Here is a 23,538-nt window from a genome sequence, read left to right as displayed (position 1 = left end):
ACCTCTGGGAGTTTGAGTTTAAAGTTTTCTGCAAACCAGTTTTCTTGGAATTCCAAGTTACAGGTGCTGTAAAATAACTACAGATATTTGAGACATGTAAATAGGGAACATTTAGATAGTAAAGAAACTATCATATAGAATGTTTTTCGTTGGAAGGGACCTTAAAGATCATGTAGTTCCAACTTCCCTGCTATGGACAGGGAAGTCTACTAGATCAGCTTGCTCATGCTTACAGATTTTGATGTTATCAAAATGGATAAATACTACACAGTCAGATTTTGAAAGCGGATTTTTATTAAAAAAAGGTTAGTAACTAAAGTTTACATTAACTTTTCAAGTGTTTTCAGTAACAGACACACTGCTGAATGTTTCATAGAACATAAGGCATTCTTTCTAAGCTGATGCAAGCGCTTTGCAGATTATAGAAAAGTGTTCCAGCCTTAGGACAGAAATAAACTTTTGTTGTCCGAAATCTCCTCCAAAGTTTTTAAGCATGCTGCCTCAAGCTGAGCAATAAGAGAATAGCTATTAGATATTGATAGTTCTTTATCTGAGGGCTACACAGAAATATGTCAGTATATAAAAATTCTTCCAGTTTGCCAGGTTACACAAAAGCATTCTCTTGGCAATCAGTGGAATCTGGTGCACAGCTTTTTGGTTTTCTCTTGATTTTTTCATTCCTGTTTGTTTTGGTTTTTTTTTTAAATGCAGTTATTTTGTATTAGCACATAAAGTGTGTTGGCAAGATACCAAAAGTAATTAAAGGCAAGTAACACATAGTTTGATGGATGTATAGATTTTGAGGCCAGAAGGCACCATTGGGAGGACAGGTCAGAGACATAATTTTTTTGGAACTATAGCCATATGAAATCTGTATTTTGCAGTGAGAGTGAATCCACCGAATTTGGGTATGTTGTTTCAAGGGATAATTACCCTACTTGCCAAAATTTGCTACTTCTTACAGACATTGCCTGGAGGTCTGTGTTTTATTACTGTTTCATTAAGTGATGCCAATAACCTTTATTTACACTCATTTATGTATGTTTCCCTGTAATGTTAGAAAGAAATGATGTTGCTTGTAAACAATCTCAGTAGTGCAAAAAGAAAGGAAGCCTTGGTCACAGAAAGTTGTGTAGTAATCACCTGCCAGCAGGGTGTAAGCTTGTTTTAGGCTCTTGCTGATCATATTCAAGGTTACAACAAATAACAAGCAATCCATAATAATTTTTTTCTAATTTAACTGGGGGAGGAATTTCCCAGGCAGTCCTCCTCTTTGTCTAAGCTTGTATTGTCTAGCTCTAAGGACAGACTTCTCCTTACCTTCAACTAGATAGGAAAAATAAAGATTTCAGGGTTGTTTTTTATTTCCCTCAAGTCAGGGATGCAAAAAAGTCATCAGTTCCAGGAATTTATGCCCTTCTCTCTTGGATGTTGCTGGACACGTGTGTTTATTTTCTTTCAAGATGACGTACATCTGGGAATTTCTGGAGGAATGCTCATAATTTCATTTATTGAAACATGCTGTTTCATGCTTTATGTTAATACAGTAAATGGTGTCTCTTATTTTAAAAGTGAAATAAACCTTGTTTCCTTCTCTTTGACAGGTGCTTGTATGTACCTCATTTTAAGTATCCAGTTTCAAACTGTTGCAAATTTCTCAAGGTGTTTAAAATGTGCCTGTCATTTTCATACGCAAATTTATTCACTTTTCTATGTGAATTTTCTCTGTGAATTGACTGTTTGACTGCACATCAGTTAAAATGTGAAAGCAGTGGTTTCTGTCCAGATGTCAGCAAAAAAGTGAGGCCTATGTTTTATTTTTGCAGTGTATGTACAGAAGATTGAAATATAGATCTTGGTACAAAATACTAGGTACCTTAGTAAACAGATTAGAAGTACTGCCTGTTCCTGGGGTAGCTTTTTTTCTGCTTCTAGCAAATAGCTTTCTAGCTGTGTAACAGATATTCCACCTTGCACCACACCAAAACAACTGTTAACAAGTCTCACTGTATTGTATCTTGAGAGTGATAAATGTCTTAAAGGGTTTTTTTCTGTTTTCAGTATGTCTGTGTTTTTTTCCAAATCCCCAATATTTGGGCTTTTGCAGCAAGTCTTTTGACCCACTGCAGAAAGCTAATATGGTTTTCCATTAGCAGTAAACAATGATATTTTTGTTTGTGTTACAGGAAAATGATGAGCAGCAGTCCCAAGCAGTAACAGCTTTTCCACCAAAGAATTCTACTTCAAGGTCACCACTTTGCCTGTGTAAACAATCCACAAAACCTCTCTCTGATAATACTAGTGAGAGTCATATGATGCACAAAGCCAAAAATTCTCTAAATGAACAAGGATTATCTGAGCAAGATGAGCAAAAAGAAAATTGTAAGGTGCAGTAAATCTATGTAGACTTAATCACAACTGAGAATAACTGATGATTAAAAACCAGTTTGTAAAATAAATATCAGATCTATATGGAAGGCACCATTTTCTCTTATCCAATGATTAACGATATATGGGATCTGTAAAGCTTTTTTTTGAATATTTACTAATACCAATAGTCAATCAAACTTGTGAAATAGTAATGAACTATAATTGTAGAATTATAATTGTAGAATTTTCTGTAAATAGTTCTTTATAAATCTGTTAAAAAATTAAACCATGGAAAAAGCAGACCACATGTTGCCATTGTTGTCATTCTTTCTGAGTACCAATGGTTGATTTACAAATGCAAAATAAACTCATTTAAGTATCTCTAAAAATATTAGCTTCCAGGAAAAATGACACAAACACCATTAGATGATTTAAAATGAAGCAGTGACATAATTTCTAAATGCAAGACAAAATATAAAAACAGATGTAAGATGCATCCAGTGCACAGGTCTAGTGTGCTGTGTCTTGGTATCTCTTGTTCCTGATGGATTAATATTATGCAAAGGGGGATGAGACATGGTCCAAACAAAGCCAAAGAATATTCCTTGAAACTAAGTCTGTTTTCCCTGAAACCAAGCATCTGGCAAACCATCTCTTTGTACTTCCCAGTATGTACTGGCTTTGACCGTAGCTGAAGTTCTTACAACATTAATCTTCACTTCTGCAAAATGGCCCTTGGCCAGCCAGCAATCCTCTGCAAACTGGGGGGGAGTACTTTGTTCTTGGCCAGAAAGGACACTGTAACAACACATTTGTGCTTGTTCCATGAACATCGGCTGTCTCCTTCTCTGCAGGTCACCCTGACAATGCTTAACATCAAGTCTGTCACTTTATATGAAAATCACTGGAGGCTTGTACCTGATCTAATGAGAGTGGATGTGTTGGAAAAATGGTCAGTTGTCACGAACTATCTGCATAGAATGCCCTAAGTTAGCTCCTTTACATTTAAGAAAAATCATATTTGAGATACCAAAAGACAGTAACTTACCTGGAAATAGCATTTAAATAACTCCATCTAGTTCATGAAAGTGCACTTGAATTTAGGATGATTCATTACAAATATGCTCACCCCAGCAAACTTCTACTTGTGGATTTCAAAGGTTTAACTGGGCTTGCTCAGTAGCACAGAGCAATTTTATGCTATAGAAAAGAGTGACATCAACTACATCAGTCATTATCCAACTGAACAAGAAATTACTTTCTGATAATTCATGTTTCTTATGCTCACCTACCCTGGCCAGGTATTAGGAAAATCAAGCTCCTCTACATGAGCAGTAGTGCCCTAAGACTCCAAGATGCACAGCAGAGAGGCATTTTCATGTTGTTATTCTGTCAGAAAGACATTTCTCCTTTCAACAGAAGTGGGTAATAATGTTTTCTACTCCTTGAAAAGGATTCTTTAACTTTAAATAAAAGATAATACCTTTGTTTTAAGTTGAACTTTCAAAGTGTAACAATTGCTTCTGTGATGAGACCTTCTACTTGAGGTGAGTTAATTTTATGCTCAAAGCAGTGTTTTTCTCTTTTTACATACACATACACACCATTATTCTGCTTTGTTTGCAGCATTGTCTGTTAGAATACAGTCAGTTTATGAGAACAAATAATCTACTCATCAGTCTAACTGAAAAAAACTTTAAAGAAATTGAGCATTTGTATCAAATGAGTAACAAGTCAGACAAACAAAAATACTTTGTATGGTTCAAAAGAACAAAATCTTATATGAGCTATCCTTTACTAACTAAGGTTATCTGTGGTTGGTGTAGGATCAGTAAACCTTGTGGCTTTTTCTTAAACATCTCAAATTGTTTTTAACTTAAGTATTAGGTAATTAAAACAATCCTTGTGGCACTATGCCTAGAGGCATCTTCCAGAGAGACTGAAAGGGGCCCATCTTAAAGGATGCATTTTATTGCCTCATCTTCTGTCAGGATACTGACAAAGCTGCTTGTAAAAATTAAATTATTTCAGACAGGTTTTATGTGATGAACTTCTTTAGGGATCATCTGTGGAATTAGCAATTTTTAAAAAAATTAAGTCTCAAGGTAGAAGCCGGTATGTGAAAAGGCACTGGTAGCTGACAGCAGAATAAACCCAAACAAAACTAGTATGTTTTATTTATCCCAATCATTGTTTTTCTATTTTAATCTGATGCCTTGAAAAGTGTCCCACTTGGAGAAGAGTGTGGAAAAAACATCTATCTTTAGAAAGCTGTCTAATCTTAACCAGACAAATTTAAACAACTATGTTATAATGAAAGAAGCGACTATCATCAGTAAAAGAAAGGATTGAGGCTTTAGTCACTACATATTTTCCTACTTGGCTGCACTTGTGTTTTATAAGTGTTTAGATTTCATTAAGTGTGAAATGTTTGCATTTTGAAAGATTGTAATGCCTGGGTTTTTTTCAGTAACTAGTATGTATTGTGGTACTAGCTAGTCTTAGCTTTTTCACATATAAGCTAATATAGGTTAAGATTTTAAAGAGATCTTAGATTATTGCCTAAATCTCTTGAAAGCGGGACTTAATATTCTACATCCTCTTGCAAACTGATGAGATTCCAGGTTGCAATTCACATAGGGAAGCTGTATTGAAAACTTAATTTCCAACCTATCTCTATATCAAGCATGCAGAGGAAAAAAATCCAAGTGCTTTATCAGGATTTCTCATAGGATTGTCAACTATCTGTAATGAATGAAAGGACACTTGTATCTGGCTTTCTATTCTGATTGTGAAAGCCCCTGTAAAAACGTCTTTGGTGCTCTGGTATTGTTCTCAGCATGCTAACCTGGTTGTTGCCATAGTGATACTGTGTTACATCATGGGCAGATGCATTAGGTGGATCTCTTCTTCGTTTTCCTGTTTACCCAAGGTTTACATTGTAATTGGTGTAAAAACTAGTTCGCTGTCCCAACTGATTCTGAATGCTCTCTGAAATGCCCAAAATTGTGAGTTAAAAGCACGTCGCAGGAATGTTGCCATCCTTTTGCCACGTGCCCTCACAGCTGATGGAAAGGTGTGGTTGGTTTGTGATGTTCAGCTCTTTCTTCAGGCCTTGAACTATTCTTGTCATTTTTGCCTAGTAATGAAAAAAAACACAAAAGGAGATTTGTTTTTTCTGCTGCTTGTCCATGACTATTATTAAGGGCCAACTGCTGTCTCATGTGTCAGAATTCAAAATGTTCCCAGGTCATGTCCTGCCCCGACTCTTGGCTCAGGGATAATCAGGAGTTCTCCAAACCTTGAGTGCAGAAACAATACAGCAGTGGCAGGGCTCAGATAGCCCTGTGCTTCCTGTGGCATAGCCACAATCTAAATAACTACCATTTGGGTAGAGTTTGTACAAATTTTTTAAAAATTTGTAGGACAAATGCCATTTATTGAACATGGTCCTGTGCTACTTTCTCAAGCCTCAGCTTCCAGCAGATGCTCTGCACTGCACTGCAGTTCCACCCTTGGGTGCAGTGCTGCCATCACTAATGTCTGCTGGCTCACAGCAGGACCACTCAGAAGGGTCTGACAGTCCAGTAACAGCCAGCGGGAGGGAGAGATGGAGCTGAAAGAAGAATCACACTCTGGCTATCCAACTTACTAATTTTGTTGATGTGCCCTACAGTTGATATGGTGAACAATCCACAGTGGTGGACAATCTGAACACTGTACAGTAGGGAAAGCAGTGCCACTCCATGGCCCAGGTGCCAGAGAACACTCCGTACTTGTCCCAGAGCTAGTTTCCTTGTTCCTCCTATTTGAGATTTCAGCTGTCTAACCTTTAAAATGATTCCATCTCCCTCTGCTTTTGCTGTCTTATCCTAAATAGCCACAAATTACAAAAGGCTGCCAGTAATTTTTTGCAGAAAACAATTGAAAACAGCTGTTTGAACTTCTTAACGATGTTGACAACTGAATGCAAGGTGGACTATGGTGAAAGCAGACTGCAATAGCAGTACTCAAAAGCAATGTGAATTTGCTTTATATATGGACTGGTCTGTGTATATTTCTTGTGACAGAAGATGATCTCTGTATGTATATGTGCGTGTGCATGTTCTTTGACACACTTGTAGGCACACCTAAGCACTTATTTCAGTGTAGAGTTCAGAAACTATGGAACTCAGAAAAACAGGATATTGCTATAAAATAGCTAAATCTGCTTAGCTTTTTGCATGGTTTTATTTGTCTGCCTGGAAGCTTTTTTAACAGCAGAAAAATCATGATCTCTATTGACAATTCAGCTGTTGAAACACTTCAGTGAAAGCTCTGATGATAGATGGGTACACAGAAAAATCAACAGCTTTCTGTATTTTGCTTTTCTGCTACTGTGCTTCATAAATTAGACAGATGAAAGCTTAGTGAGAGTCTGCTCTGTACTAGGCAGTGTTTCAGGGTTCCTTTATTTAGGCAGCCTGCTGAGTACCACATAAAATCAGTGTAAATACACTTGATCTTGTGAAAGAAGATTGACTTTTCATCAAGACTGTGTACCCACATCAGACTACTGATTTTTTCTGTTTTAGAGGCAAAACAGGGAAGTGGGAAATTATTAATTATGCTTGGGGACTTCAATTTCTTTCCTTTTTTTTTTTTTTTTTTAGTATAGAGAAAGGGAAATGTTCTGTGTTCTCTTGACCCCAAGTTGAAAAACACTCTGTTTTCAGCACTATTGTTGGTATTTAAAGATATGCATAGCTTTAGGCACTGTCTGGCACTGAGGGATGGAAGATTTTAGTTCTCCTGATGGGAGCACAGTTTGGATTAAATTAATTTTAGATTAACTTAATTAACTTGGATTCCAATCATAGAGGCTAAAAGTAGTAAAGGAGATGACCTCTTTGTTTCTTGTCAATATCTTGTGAGCAATTACAGAGGGAAAGAATCTGTTTTGTATTCCTGAATCTTCTACTTGCTCAACTGCTTATTTAACTTGGTTAGCTGCTCTTCTACCTCTCTTTTTATGTGAATGTTTTTTGTCTGGCTTTTGATATTATCTTCAGATCAACAAATCTACTGCTGAGACAGGCAGCTACCCATGAAAGTATTGGTTTATATCAAAGAGTCTAAATAACAATGTCCCATTAACTGCACATCCCCTTACACAGTGTTGTCAGTATGTGTAGGAAGGGTACTAAATTATTTGTTCAGGTGTCTCAATCCCCTTTGCTAACGTCTTTGACAAAGCAGCATGCTTGTGTTGTAATCATCATTTTAATGTGCTAAAATGACATGGGAAAAAATGAAAGGTCAGTGAACCAACTGCAGGGAAGACAATATAGCCTTAAATGCTCTGCCAGAGCTTCTAAAATGTAGGTTAGTTGGCGGATTGAGTTCACGTTGTGTTTGGCTACAGCTTAGAACTAAAAACTGGGGAAAATAGTCTTGTCTTTGCTCTAATCCTGATACACACAGTCAACCTAACCTGTTGTAGGACTGGTGCTGGAATAGCCATATTCCATAGCCAGATAACTGGTAAAGGGTTGTTCCCTGCTCTGATGAAGGCTAGCAAAGGAGAGCAAGCATTAATGAAGATTTTTTTCCCCACTTGTTTCTTATCCCATACCTCTTCATCAGCAGAGAAAAGTGGGGGATTTTGCAGTCATTTTAAAGGCAGTTCTGGTTTCAGCCACCACAGTTGCTATTTCTGCATTGCTGTCTAGGGTACATTGAAAAAAATGTTGATGGGAATGTAAGAGATTGCTGGCTTGCTGTAGCAGGCAGGAGGATTCCACAAATTCACATTGTCCCTGTGGTACACTGGAGATACTTCTATAAATTCAGTAATGCAGCTATGATTATTCTTCTCCTCGCCTCCCAATTAACCAGTACTGCACATATTGTTCCCTGTCAAATATCTTATTTTGTCAGATGCCAGAGAGCAGTGTTGTTCTCTTTTCAAATTGCTGGTTTGATTTCTGGCAGTACTTGATTGCTTTAAAATGTGCTTTCTGCATCCATTTTCCTCAATACTTAATTAACTGGAGAAAACGACTGAAATGAGGTTTCAGTTAAGTAGGTGTTTCACTTTTGTCCCCACTATCTCATTCATTTATTTCCTCTAACTCACTCAAGTAGTCTCAGAGACTTTCTTTTTCCTTTGCAAGAAATTTTGCAGTCCAGATTACCTCTCTTTTAGCTAAACCCTCCTGGAAAATCCCATTCTGGAAAGAAGCACAGAGGCAAGACTGCAGAAGAGGTGGACTCCAGTAAACTACCCTGGAGCAGAGCTCCATAAAACACACTACATAAAGCAGCAGCAAATTTACCTTCTCTTTGTAAGAATATTGTGGAAGGCTGCCACATTAAACCTTAGGACTGCGTGTAGTCCAAGGTTATGCCTACTTTGTGCACAGGTTCCTCAGGGGTAAGACACCAACTTGAACATCCAGAATTCATTGGAGCAAAACAGGCCTTTTTTTCATGTTCTTCTGTGATCCTATGTGTTTTTGTATTTCAGCCTTTAAAAGAGCCAAGACAATTGTAGCTAAATACGTGAGTGATCCAGTGTAATCATAATGGGAGAAAGGAAAATGGTGATGAAATTTGCAGTCCATAGTTGGGATTGCAGATAGTTAAGTAAGCAGGCAAACAGTTCACCTATCTTGAAAAATACATGACTGGATTCTCAGTGGCAGATGATTGCAGAATGCACTGAGAGTGCCTGACCAAGTGCCTTGACTTAGTCAAGACTGAGAAAATTATTAATATTACCGTAAGAATGAATCAAATGGAAAACGAATTATGGATTATTTAATTAGGATTGCTAGAGCATCCTCACTCAACTTTGCTTTATTAGGAGATGATAATCATGACGGCCTTTTTGTTCTGTAGAAGAAGACTTGTGGGTATTCATGACATGGAATGGAGTCTAGAAGCTGTCATATAGAAAGGGAAAAAGGATGGGCAGACTCTGAGGAACTTACTGGGAGAATTTTAAAACTCTGGTTCAATTTGAAGATCATTACAATGGCCATTCAATCTTAAGCACTTTAACAGAAAAGTAGTTGCTCTTGTTGAAACTTATTAAAGACAATGTACACTCTCCATGAGCTGGAAACACATAATGTCCAGTGCTTCAAAAGAAATCACTTTTGTAGCTCAACATATCGGTGTTCAGAAAATACGGAGCAATAAGAACTCCTTGTGATAGGGATCCAATGGATTCCTCCACACACACGTGTCAAACTGACTGATAAGATTTGCAGTCTTCAGTATCTTATTATTTTGAGAAGTTTATGGCCATGATAGACATTAAGAAATACCCAAGAATAATGAAAAGAGCAACTTTAAAACCTATTCTATGGCTCTAAAAGGATTCTTACAATAATTTCTGGGCTAATACAAAAGTTACTAAAATCTATTCTCAAGGCTACTCTTTGTAAATATTATAAGGTAATTTTTTATCTTCTGTGTTCTGTTTTGCTGAGTTGACTGCTAAAGTGAACCTTCAACAAAAGAGAAAAATCTAGTGCAGCAGTCAAGGCTATGGAAGGCCGTGAGGACTGTGAGAGTTTGTGGCCAGGCCTGCACAGTGCTGAGCCAGCAGATTCAATCCTGCGTTGTAACTATCAGTTAACCGTGTTGTAACTATGAAAGTTTCCCCTCTAGATCTCATTTTGAAGCTTGGTGACATATAACTAAATCATAGTTTGGGGTTAGGCTTGGTTTTAGCGGCTGAAGTAATCAAAGCTGTCAGCTATGCAGATGTGAAGAGTCTACTGTACACATGTCCACTGGTACTGAGATGGACCATGTTTATGTGATACTCATCCAATTTTCTGGTTGTCTCCATGTATGGAAACTCTGGTTTCCATAGGCAGATACCTGTGTACTTGAAAAAATGAGTATTTGCCACTGCAAGCACACCTCTGAATGTGCATATGAAACGGGGAGAGCTACACAGTATATACGGCCAGAGCAGGCAGTGAAATTAGTACATCCAATTGAAAATCAGAAGAATTTTAAGAAACTGAAATTAAACTATTCATGCTGGAATTTCTAAAAAATATTAGCCATGTCGCTTTGCCAAAACAGAAGATTCCTACTTTAAGTCCCATGCTGAAGAGAACTTGTTTCACAGGACACTTCCCTTTCTGCCTGTGATGGGGCCAACGGGTTAGTATTGGTTTGGAAGAAAGTTTCCACATACCAGATCACTGACCTTTTCTGTTGTGAGAAGAATAAACTTGGGTCCTGTGCTCATCTCAGAGCAGTCATTTTCATTTTTACTGGTTTACTTTTAAGACTTTCCCATGTGCAGTATCTAATTATGGTACATTACAAAATTCTGTATTTAAATGGTAGCAGTGCACAGAGCTGAAAGGGACTGTTGGTAAGTTGCTTATTCACTTTGATGATTAAGCCACTAATTATTGCATTAGCATCCCAAACCACACTTGTTTCTGATGTGTCTCCTCCTAAAGCAGTCCCACGAGATATGATGGGCTAAGTAGAAAGGGTATGGCGCTTGAAGAAGGGAAGGGCAAAGAACATGTAGAAGATAGTGCCAGGGATTAAGCAGAGGTTGCTTTCTCCTGTGTCTGCTTCAGTGTGACTCAAGATAGTGCTGGGGTGTGGCACATCAAAAAAGGACTTTTTGGCCTTAGAAATGTTAAAATAGACCTTTTGACTAAGGGCTATGAAAGGCCCTATGACACTTCCTGCCAGGTCTTATCGCTGAGGCTATACTCACACAGTAATCAAAGGAAATAATTTTGTTTGGTTAAATAAAATGGGCTTTCAGCTTCCACACCACTATGGTGTTCAGCTGCCTGTGGTGTTCTGTGTTCCTGTCCTGAAATGTTTGGTAACACTGCTGGATGCCATTTATCAGCTGTCTTCCATCTTCCCCTCACCTTAGATAAAACTTTTGGTGTCGTTACACTGTACTGTTTTAAGCATGAACACTTTATGATCCTCCTAAAACAAAGACAAACCAAGTGTAAGATACTACTTTGTGTCTTCAGAAGCTTTTGGCTTTACATGATAAAATTCCAGGAAATAAATTAGTTGAACCGGTTTGCTCATTGGAAGACTGATGGGCACTGGATCCCTCATTCCTTCAAGTACTGTTTAGTTTCCCATCAATTTCCTGAAATTATTCACTTACAGACCCATTTCAGTGGCTATTTCAAGCCCAGGAGGGACACTTTTTCCACTTTCCTGGATTACAAGAGCTACTCTTTTACCTGTACCTCTTAGTAAGAACCAACAATTTTTTTTTTCTTCTTAAGGAAATATTTTTCATTGAATTGATGACTTCTCGAACTGTATCTGAGTATGGATCAGTTTCTGTAGCAGAAATGTCCTCCTTGCACTTCTAAGGTATAAAATGGCCTGATGTTGGATTTGAGCAAGTGGCTAGATAAAAAAATCCCCCAACTTTCACAAGCTTTCCTGAGTGGAGACCATTTCAGTACTACAGAAAAGGGGGGAACCTCTTTGCTCTGTGAAAATTTGTTAGAAAAACTCTCCAGTTCCTCAATTAGCGTGCTAATTAATTGTAGTTCTAAAACATAAAAGAATGTTTGAACATCCAGGGCTGGGCAGGTGAAAAGAAGCCTAAGCTGAAGATTTCCAAGTAGACCACTGAATGCAGCTTGGAGAGGTAGTGAAACAGAGTGAACAGCAGAAATAAATCTTGGTGGAAGGACTGGCGCATGCTTTCTCCTGGACATGCTATTTGAAGTTGCATGTTCTGAAGCAAAAAAAAAATTAAAAATTGCTCCTCTGACACCTTGATGAATCAGATTGAAAATTACCTTAGGCTGGAGTCCAGTGATAGAACTGCCCTCTGTGCCCCACTTTACACCAGTAATTATAACGTGCAGGTATGTAGAGAACAGGATCTAAGGTGAAGATGCCAGTCATTTAAAAAGGCTCTTATCTTTGAGGCACTGTCTTTCTTTCCTCCATCCTATATTCTTTCTTCACTCTCTTCTTCTTCGCTATGCAGTTATCTATTTTTTCCCCTAACAGAATTAGGCAATTAATTGCATTCTTCTTTCCCTCAGTCACTATGTAATATCCCATTGAGTGTGTAACCTTCTCCTTGGAAGAGCAATGGTGCTATTCTCTTTCTAAAAGCTGGAGAAGAGGCTGCAGGTACTAAAGCCATGAATCCCCTGGTAAGTGGTGAGGATTACTCGGCTGTGATGTGGGGCCAAACATGGATGGTGGGTCAAGCCATACATTTGGATGGGTTTAAGCACCCTCACGATGTACAAACTGGCAGTAGACCAAAGTGGAGGTTGTTTTAGGGAACAGATCTCAGACACTGTGCTGGAGCAAATGCCAGCAGGAACTTGGAGAGGGGTGTGTTGGTTTTGGATAGTAAGCACACAGAAGAGCAGAGTCCAGAGAAGGAAGTACCCAAATAACAAGTTGGCAGGTATCCAGGATGGGTAAAAAAAGACGCTGCAAAGACCTTGACAGATGTTTCCATCTTGTTATTTTGTCTGTCTGGTCCAGAAAACAGTGATAGTAAACAAAAAGAGTTTGGTTTGAAGACAACAAATGAAAAGGCAAAAAAATATTTTTATAGGACAAAAGTCCACTCTCTGTGGAATTCATTTCCATCCACTGGCCAATTCACTTTTAAAAGCCTGAAAGCAATTCAGCTTCCATTACTTCTCTTGTGGGAACTATGCCTGTTCTAATAAATGTCACTGCTCACAAGCTTCTCCTGTGTAAGTTATGTTTACACTTCTTATTTAATCTTTTCAAAAAACAATTCTTTCTCCTGTGTGCTGTGTTCTAATACAGAGAGGCAGTTTGGTTCTTTTTCCTTTCTTCATTGCATGGCTAAACATGCAAAAATCTTTAAATCAATTATTGGCCAATTACTTTTATTCCTCTTTTTTGAGTTTCTTTAAAGTCTTCAGTCAGTATTTTTAGAGGGGAAAACACCAGGCTTAAGCTCTACTCAGGTTCAGAACAATGCATTCCTAGATATCAAACATTTTCCAGTAGGACATAGTAGAAATCTGCTACTGTTTACAAACTCCTCCTTCTGGAAGGAACCACATACCTTCAATTTTCTATTAAAGGTTTCTCAGCTCTATCTCTAAGGCAACAGTTGACCTTACAAATCTGCTCAGCATCCTCTAGTCAGATGTAAACTACATATCCTCTCAAACTGAGGTGCAGCTGCTGATTTTTTTCCCCACAAACCAACTTAAATTGCAGCTCAGGTCATTTCTCAAACACTTTTTCACCTATTGACTGTCATTCAGTCCAGCAACTAAACAGTTACCAAAACACCATCTCTCCCCTAATTGTAGCACTTCGAAAGACAAAATAACATTCTGCATTCTAATTATTTTATAATTCCTCTGATTGTTATTTATTCAATGTGCAAATCATGCGTGTAACTCCCACATACCTAGTGTTAAAGAAAATACAATATTAAATGCTTACAAATTTGCAGGAACAAATAGGCAAAGGTAGCTCATTTAAAAGCCACACTATGCCAGTCCCTCAGAAATGTTCCCATCTGAATCTGCTGAAGTTATACGAGCTTTGGAGTGCATGTCCAAGCCCTTGACCATGAATTCTTTGGGTCATCAGACTCGATGATATGCCTTTTTGTATAGAGGCCTTTAAAGTCAGATCTAGAGGAGGACTGCAGCATCAAATCCCTCTCAAGGCTGGAATTAGCACTCTTATTCCCTATGGGAGATAGGAGAAGCGTTGGATGAAAGAGCCCCATGACCCAAGCCCTGTGCACTGGGCAGGGACCCCTCAACAAGCAGCTGGCAGGCAATGCAAGTGGAAGGCTGTGACTGAACTCTCGTACTCTCTGTGGAGCTCACAGTTCTGCTGCAGGCCCTTAGGAAAGTGTTTTTGTTTCATTTTCTTTCCTTTAATACAGAGACTTTAAAGAAGAAGGAATTCATATTATCAGTTATTGAGAAGGAGGAAAACCCAGTGCCTTTTAAATGAGTGCTGCAACCTCAGTTTGCACTGCTGGTGTCTCCCACTTAGCTCCAGCTATCTAACCTGGAGGAATTAGTTCAAAAGCTCAGCTGAGTTATCTGCTCAGGAGGTAGAGTGTTGGATTTGGGTTTCCTCAGTCTGGGGAAGGCATTGGAAGCTGCCTACCCCATTTCATGGCCAAATGCTTCAACCAATCTGGGATAACAGCAAAGATAAAGATAATGACAACACCACTAATGCCACCTTCTCTGTGAATGACTTTTAAAAGGAAAACAGTGTGTTCCTTACAATTTTTCAAAGAGCAGTTATAAGCCCTGCTCTCAGGAGAGGGCTCTAAACCCTGGATTAAAACAGGCAAAGTTGCTTCCACTCATCCTAGATAAGATGCCAGACTTGCAGAGGAGAGAGACAGACTGTGGCTGTATATTTGTGCCTGGCATTTCCTATTGCCCCTTCACAGGCCTCTTCCCTCTCAGCATGGGAGATGTTCAGATAAGCATTTTGAGGTGTATAATTCTCAGCAGGCACCACATGGGGAGACTTCATATTGGACTTAGAGTATTAAGTGGTGACCAAACTCCTAAACACAAGCTATTGAAATACAAGGTCTTCTTACTTGATCTAGCCACAGCCTACAAGCCTTTCTTGCTCCAAAAAATGGCAATCATAGCAAAAAAATGCAGCAACAAGCATTCTTCATGAACAGGTTTTGTGTAATGAAAGCCATTCTGCATGCTAACTACATTATCTGTCTTTTAGAAAACTTATTAGAGTAAAACACAAAAATGTACAGAAAAATCTCTCTTTACCAGTGCTCCATGGAAAACCACCTTACTGATGCTTTTGCAGAGGGAGTTTCTTCTTGCCTTTTATTAAATTGCACACTAGTCGATCTGCCATAAATTGTTGCTCAGCATTGATATACAACATTTCTACTGGAGGTGACAGAAGATTTAATACTAGATATTTTTTGCTCACCTCATCAAGGTTATGCCTCTTACTTTTAATGTGCATTTGAAATACATCTTCTAATGCCCTTAAAAGAAAAAAAAAGAGGAACATCAGTGCAAAAACTCCAACAGTTCAAAGGCTGTAAACTTTTAAAATGGAAAATAACTACTCAGCCTGTCTTTCAGATCACTTAGAATGCATCCCAGCTTTTCACTTTTGCTCCATCCCCTCCCTATCCCTACTGTACTTGTAAGTAACTAAAATATTAAGGATTTTAAGGTTGTTGGATATTGCCATTCCAAGTGCATGCAGTTTGGAAGGAACTATGCTAGGGACAGACTTTCATGTATATAATTCCAATTTCTTCTTCCACATTTAATAAAAATGTTAGAGTATTGGTGCTCTCCATCACAGGGTAGTAGTTCTCTGTATTTAAGGTGGGGCCTAAGTCTTTAGACTTTTCTCTCATTAAAACCACCAATTCTTTACACTGATTGAATAATTGGTCAAAATTTTGTTACTCAAAGGAATAAACATGAAAGGCAAAGCACTTACTCTCTGTGATAACAATTTCTAATCAAAATATCATTAGTGAGATCTTGAAGAAAGCGAAGATACTCTTCTTCTCTATAAAAATACAGAAGTTGTCAGCATCTTTCTCTAACATATACTGAATGCAAGTAAGGTTTACAATACCATCCAAAGAAGCAGAAGTTTTAGAGTAATTAAACTAGCTCAAATAAAGAGTTTTGCCAACCTATCCAAAAGTGATGAATCTCTTAACTAGTCTGCATTTTTTTACTATTCAGGTTTATAAGTTTTAAAATGACAAATTTTGACAGCTCTGTTGGTCAACTCCCAGTTACTTTAATCCATTAATTTCATTAAACAAGAATATCTATGCCTTTTGTGAATAAACAGTTAAAAATAGTTCCAATTAACAAAGTGTAGGTATTGGAAGATAAATTACTATTAATATTATTTATTTATTATTTATCCTTACCATATTTATTTTGCCTACAGTAAGAGGAGTGGCATGACTAAGAAAAGGTCTTCCAACTTTCTGATTTCCCAAGGAAGTAACTGAATCCCACATTCCCAGCAGAGTCCCTCTACTCACTGCATACAGCTATTGGTAATTGGCTCTTGTGCCTTGTTTTCAATTTTCCACCAAACTCCTACTTTAATATTTTGATATGAAACTTAGAAACAGTTAAAAGTGACTAACAAATATTTATCTTACTTTTCTTCAAATTGTAATCCTGGAAAAAGTGGCATTTCAGAATTTTGAATCCACAATTCACGGTTCTGCCACAAAAAGGAAAAGGAGGTAAATGTAAATAATTTGTTTAATTATCTTTGTATTAACATTATGTATTTCCACTCAGAGTACCCTGGGAAATGATATGATTTCACAACATATCAAAATCACAACAACATCACATGGCAGCTCATGTGAAATAAATGTCTTGAGAGTCAATCACTCACGTAAATAACGAACAAGTATTATTATTAGGTTCATTCATGTGAGAATGAACTTGTCCATTTCCAGAAATGGAAACCAGTTTGAACAATCTTAGAGAAATGATACAAATGCTATGAAGCAAATAAGAAATTCTGACAAAATTGAAAATCTTTGTGGACTTCGTACTTTTTCGTTAGAAGGAAATGCAAAATACATTTGTATCTTTGAAAGAGGACTTAGAAAATCAGATTGATATCAAAATTATCTTTTGCTGTGGCTCATCAAATGAGGATAGGAGCTTCTCTTGATAATATTGTTAAATGAAGGTTTTGGTGGTTTTGAGCAAGGAATCAAATGGTACTATCTAGCATAGGGCTATCACAAATCATGTCTGTGGTGCCTTGGCAGAGCTGTGTAGAAATTCAACATGGATTCTGTAAAGGGGTGTGCAGGCCAAGGAATCATACAAAATTTCTCTATCTTCGGCTATTGCCTTAGTTACTCTTAAGCAGCCCTTATTTTTAAGAGCACTAAGAAATCAATTCATCTCAAAAATCCAGATGACTAATGGAGTACAACTTCCAGAAAAAGTCTTGTACAAATACTACAGTAGTGACCACAGACTGAGAGAATAGCACTTTATCTGGACATTTACGGGCTCCAAGTTATTATTTGTATGGGCCAAAAAGTAAGAGGTCAGTCAAGTAGGGACGAGCTCTGCTTTCAGAATATAAGATTTGTGTTGGGATACAGTGTTTTTCATATTGCATAATGCCTCATTTGTGTTTCTCAGAGAGACCAGTTACTTTAGCTGTTCCTATTTTATTTACAGTGTCTGTTGACCCTATCTAGCCCTGCATGATAAGTTTCTCAATTGCAATCTTAGTCACTTCTCATAAGATGATTTAAGTTTTTGGTTTTGCTCTTTACATATATTCAGCAAAGCCAATGAATCCATTATCCATTTCATTTCCACATAACCAGGACACTTTTGTGTATGAACAGTATGCTTCACTCTTTTTACTTTGTAACACACTGAGTACACCAACCTCAACTGGTTGTTGAGAGAAGTGAACAGAATGGGGTCTCACGTGTGAATCTTCTAAAAATCTGAAAGATTAAAAGCATGGTGAGAAACAGTTATGATTCAAATGAGGTGTTTGAAAGCAGAATTACTTAACTTTAAGCACTGATGTAAGTATCTGTGCAACTTGCTTTTCTTTTTATTACTGATGTCTGATGATTTAAATGGTGGTCTGCTAGGGGAGGAGCTCCTTTTTCTTGAAGGAGGATTATAATACCTATACTTCATAAGAAAAGATTGATGTGATGTCTTTAAGATCCGAGGGCTAAAACATTGCTTCTTTTCTGTAAAGTAGGCTGAATGTCTGTCCAGGAGATCCCCAGAGTATGTTTTATGAACAGAGTTTTGAAATGCCTTCTTCTTGTTGCGACTGCCCAAATGCATGCGAGATCGCAGAAGCAGTGAAGCAGATGATCTGTCTGTACTGGAGTTGTGAACAGGAGTCTGAGACAAAGCACGTGGAGCACCATTTGGGATAGACCTTCTTGCAGCAGGAGCTGGCATCAGAGTCCTTGAAGTGAACTTCTGAAATGATACAGAGGAGGGCTGCTCTCTCTTTGTTCCGGAAGAGTTGTTCCAACCAGATGTCAAATATGGGTGACCATTTTCCAACAGTGACCACCTCATCTGTAAGTTAAAGAATAAAACTGACAGAAAAAAATCACAAAAGAATTCACTGAAGACAGTGTCTCCTACAAATTAATTCACACAGGAGGAATTTTAAGAAACTGTTTTCAAACTGAGTCAGTTGGTCTAAATGATTTATTTTGTTTTGGAAACTGCAGTTAGGAGTAAAGCAAACCTGCCACTGTGCTTGAGCTAGTTAACCAGTCCTCTTCCTAGTTTTTCTTTTTCTTTCCTCCTCTTTACAAGGTTGAGATTTCTAATGACAAATAGTCTTATGAAATTACAGAAATCCTGTTTTGATTGCCAGGGCTCACGGAGGGAGAATAGGACACTTTTTTCTGCCTTGCACATTGTGTGTTCCCATCTATGAAATTCATGACTCAATGTCAGTCTCACGGTCCTTCTTCAATGGTACCTTCTATTCTCTCTCTCTGTGTGCCTGTGCAGGTGCGAGCATGGCTCCATCTCATGAGTTTGAAGTCAAACAGAGCCACTGTTTTCCTCACAAATACCTTAGGTGAAATTGTGGCCTACTATTTTGCTACTTATTTCACCGGGAGCAAGATTTTACAAATCAAAATAATGCATATTTGAATTGGATGACGTTGTTTATTAACAGTATAATTTGTAATCCAGTGGTAAACCAGTCTAAATATAGTCTGCTGAGGAATTTTTGTCCCAGAGAGACTCTGGACTACGGCAGAATGAAATGTTTTGCAAGAATTTGTATAGTGAGATGAGGTCCACTGATAGAATTTGGTGAAGAAAGGTCTGCTCTCACTAGTATAAGGTTGTACAGTTTGTGGTATCTAGCAGAATACATAGAATTAGGAATAACTACTTCAGGGTCTTGCTTTTATCAGTAAATAACATTCTGAAATTCAGAGGATACTGTAAAACAATGTATAATTATTGCATTGCATTCAGTAGGAAAAAAAAATTATTGGGATTTCATTCTTTTGAAAATATTGTGTACAGAAATCATCCTAATAAGAATGTTGTCACACAAAACAGCAAATCATTTCAGTAAATTCACTCAATGTAGGTTTTTTCCCGGGCTCCCACATAATACTCTGGCCTTGTGAGTGTCATGCGCACATGACACTTTCAGAGCAGGGACACATTTTAGTCATGTACACAGTCATAGCATGAGTATCTGTCATTGTAGGCCATGAAGGGATTGCAACAGTGCCATGGGAGGACAGCTGCCACTTGGCAAGACCGAGAGTCAAATATTATCTATGCTTCACTAGACTATAAAAAGCCACATTGAATAAACCTGCATGAAACTTGTGTTACAGGCACTCCCCAGCACCACAGAGTACAGCTAATTAAGGGGAAAATGGTCTTATTCACGTGACTCAGCACTACCTGTTAGAATATCACATACCTTCTGCTGGCTTGGAGAAACACTTCTGGAGTTGAATGGTGTGGCAGGAAGACTGCGTACAAGATCCCTCTTATATTTTTCAAGGGTTTGAATTAGTCTGTCTCTTTTCTGTTGATCCTTGTCTGTACATGCAAACATGAAAAAAACAACCCTTTCCAGTTTAATCAATGATCAAGTCACAGAGTATCACTCTTCATTCTTCTTTTCACCAGTAAAAACTATTCTGTCTCCTCCTCTTAATACCAAGTAGCAGACAGAGAATGCAATCATACTACTTTTTACGTTTGGCTCTTGCTGATTCCATGCTCAGCACACATCTGAATTTGAAATCAGTGTGAGCCAGGACTCCATTCCATCACTCACACAGTAAGTAATGAGCTATTGGAGGGATAAAAGAGCACGGCAATGCTCTGTTTCCGCCCCTTGCACATTCTTTCCCTTATCCTAGAAAGAAGCTGAGGCAAGTAAAACAGAAGAGCTGAGGCAGTCGAGTGAGAATTCAAGTCTACATATAAAGACTTGGATGACCAAAGTCAGGCTGCCACTGTGTTCTGTGCAGACTGCAATGTCAAGGAAGTCTACTTTCTGTATTGGTTAAACTCAGGCTGAGAAGAGTAGGGTGACACTTCTGCTAGCCCCTCACACACTAAAAGAACAGAACAGGCTTAGTCTTTTGGGACTGGGACAAAAGAAGTGGTGGATGACCCATCCCCAAAGTGTTCAAGGCCAAGTTGGATGAGACTCTGAGCAACTTGGTCTATTGGAAAGTGTCCCTGCCCATGACAGGGGGGTTGGAACTAGATGATCTTTAAGGTCTCCTCCAATCTAACCCATTTGTGATTCTATGATCTTCTGATCTTCCTGAAAATATGCAAGTGAAAGAAGAAATAAGAACGCCTATTCTTTTAAGCATTATTGCTATATAGGATATTACATAATTTAATATGGAATATATTATATATTACGTATTGTAAAATAATAAAAAGAAAACACGGAGATAAGAAGGGGAAATGAGTTACCCAAGACCACAGAAGCCCACAGGGGTATATTCATGTATGATGCAAAGCATTTCATTATTTGCCAGCTTTTGACAGAACCTTACTTTTAGCAATGCAAATAGGAATGATGCATGATCAAAATTTTCAACTCTTTTACCTGCCACGTTCCTTCCATACACAGCTCTGAGAAAAAGGATATGAATTTTTATGTGCAACAACACATTTCTCTTTGTAGATAGTGTTTAAAAAATAATAGCCCCTGCAGTTCTAGCTGAAACTAAGGACTCACACACAAAATATCATAAAGTGGGGTCCACTGAGGTCCCGCCAACTGCATATGGCTCTTTTGAGTTGAAAATGCAGCTCTGTCATAATTTCCTTGCCCTATGGAAGTCTGACATGTGGTAGCACGTGTCAATACTGCCAGGCAGGCCAGCAGAGAGCTGTGCTCTCCTCCTTCCCCTGCTGGTACAGCTGCAGAGACTCCTCAAATATGTAATTCTAGAGGGCTGGAAAGGCTTCAGGAGGGCTGTTAAAATATGACTTCCGGTAGTGTGTTGATACTTTGATTAATACTGACTTATTCCTGACAAAATGCACAACTGGTTCATGATTAGCCCAGGGCCCCCTTACACTGCTATTGGAATAAGACTAGAATTTACAATGTGCTGCAAATTTTTTGCTAATAAGAAGCAACAGCTCCTCCTCTGAAGTGGTGTAGTTGCAGGGTGTCACACTAGTAACATCTCAGAATAATGCTTGAAACCTGGCAAAACAGCATTTACTAATGATGGGGTTTTTTTGAAGGGGGAGATGCATTAAGCTGTATTTAGTATTGCACATTTCTGAATTAACAGGAGAGTTACAGAGTTTTCGATAGTCTTAAAATACTATTTCTTTTGGAAAAGAAACAGCTGAAACTTTTTTTTTAAAGAAACCAAGGTGCTTATTTGCTGTACTTAATGGTTGTCTCTGAAGTTTGCGAGGGGTCTTGCATGGGGCACGCTGCATCTTGATAATTCCCCTCTAAGGTGGCCTCAAGTCTGTGTCCTATTCATTGAAAAAACCATATTTCACTAACAGCTAAAACCAGTATATAGTCTCCTGAGGCATGTAATCTGGCTTTCCAGTCTTGCATAGACATGAGTTCATAGCATCATCCTATTAAGAAAAACATGTTGACAATGCTAAATCCTATTTGGATGACTGGGAAGCAGGATTATACAACTCACTGGAACAAATAACAAAATGTACTTGCTCAATCGTGTTCATACAGAGATTAATACCTTCCCCATTTATCTAGGTTTGCATGGTGCCCAATCCAAGTACTCCCCCATTCTGATTAAAGACTTTGCATTTTGCAGTCATATGAAAAATAACAGACAAGGCAGCTTGATGCGGTGTCTGTGCAACAATGCCACCAAGTCAGGATACCAGGCTTCTTTCATGACAGTGCCAGTGACTTGGGAAGCCCTGAGGAAAAGTGACAACCATGCCTCTCTGCCCTTCTCTCTGTGCACAGGTGAGGCAGGACAACAACTGTCTATCCAAGGCATGGCAGAGCCTTCAGCAAGCCTTGCCAAGGACAAGAAAATAAAATGTTCCAGGTCAAAGAGCCACAGGTTTTAAACAGCCTTTGTCTAGTATTTCACTGATATTTTTACTATAAATATGGGTTATAAACATGCCACATGGCAGTAAGCCTATTCAAATAAGTACTATTCCACTCCATTATAGTTTCATGTTTTGAGTAGTTAGCAAAAGCTCCTGGGTCGAATGTCTCATACCAACTCTCCTTCCCCTTACCTAACAGATACCTGGTTTCACTGACTGTTGGGTTTTGCTGTGCCACAGCCAGGTGAGACTGTCTGAAGGGGCTTGCAGCACATCTTGGTTTGCTGACATGTCTGCTAAGGGATTTATTTATCTCACCATCTTCTAGCCCTGCTCTCTCCAGTTTCTCTTTTCTCACTACTGTTTTTCTCATTCATGTTTTCCTCTATGCCCCTTGTAAGATAAAACATAGGTAGGTATTCTTCCCGAGCGTGCCAAGGCAGTGGAAGGATTAAAGAAAAGGTTTATTTCAGATGCAAGGATCACTTTTTTATGATGTGGCACAGCACATTGGGACTTCAGGGGCAAAAGGTGAGGCCCCACTCCCTCAGGGCCCCTTTATCCTCTCTGTTTCTCTCCTGTCTTCCCAAGACCTCTGTGTGTGTCTGTTAGGACTCCCTCTCTCACATATCAGAGGGAGAGGCTGAGAACTTCTCTTGCCATGCGGGGTGGGGAAAGCATTGAAACTGTCTTTAAGAAAGAGTTACCACTTAGGCAGAAAGCCTTCCTAGAGAAAACCGGGTTCCTAAGTTTCCATTACAAATTTTTCTGAAATTGTACCTATTCCTATACCCATTCTCATGATTCCAGGGCTCCTGACTCTCACCTGCTCCCAATACTCACAGCATGTAGTGCTTCTGGCTGCTTCCTTTCCAAGGCCTCTCCTCTCCTGCACTTCTTTCCCTAACGTGGCCTTGCCCAAGAATCACCTGTCATGCTCCCCATGCATGAATGAAGGGGCTAAGAGTGGAAGTCATTCCTGAATTTTCAGGTCACATTCATGGCTCTCACACGTACTCCTTGCAGTTCTGTTTGACGGGCAGCTGTGACC

General features: G+C 38.6%; 2 protein-coding genes across 3 annotated transcripts in view; one reads left to right on the top strand and one right to left on the bottom strand.

The window, feature by feature from the left end:
* The window catches only part of CENPF (centromere protein F), a 40,728-nt gene extending 38,247 nt beyond the window's left edge, over positions 1–2,481 (top strand). For both annotated transcript variants that reach the window (XM_064648242.1, XM_064648243.1), the window contains exon 20: positions 2,187–2,481. In XM_064648242.1, the coding sequence (XP_064504312.1) occupies positions 2,187–2,396 (210 nt within the window). In that variant the 3' untranslated portion in view covers positions 2,397–2,481. The remainder of the gene's footprint in view (positions 1–2,186) is intronic.
* LOC135410619 (spermatogenesis-associated protein 7-like) overlaps positions 274–23,538 on the bottom strand; it is a 39,204-nt gene continuing 15,939 nt past the window's right edge. Inside the window, exons 4-10 of the mRNA XM_064647357.1 lie at positions 19,876–19,997; positions 17,956–18,485; positions 17,824–17,884; positions 16,553–16,617; positions 15,865–15,936; positions 15,337–15,394; positions 274–5,509 (exon numbers count right to left, since the gene is read on the bottom strand). Of these exons, the coding sequence (XP_064503427.1) occupies positions 5,384–5,509; positions 15,337–15,394; positions 15,865–15,936; positions 16,553–16,617; positions 17,824–17,884; positions 17,956–18,485; positions 19,876–19,997 (1,034 nt within the window). The 3' untranslated portion in view covers positions 274–5,383. The remainder of the gene's footprint in view (positions 5,510–15,336; positions 15,395–15,864; positions 15,937–16,552; positions 16,618–17,823; positions 17,885–17,955; positions 18,486–19,875; positions 19,998–23,538) is intronic.

The sequence above is a fragment of the Pseudopipra pipra genome, chromosome 3 (assembly GCF_036250125.1).
Source record: "Pseudopipra pipra isolate bDixPip1 chromosome 3, bDixPip1.hap1, whole genome shotgun sequence".
NCBI lineage: Eukaryota > Metazoa > Chordata > Aves > Passeriformes > Pipridae > Pseudopipra > Pseudopipra pipra.
This window is presented reverse-complemented; position numbering and strand designations above follow the sequence as displayed.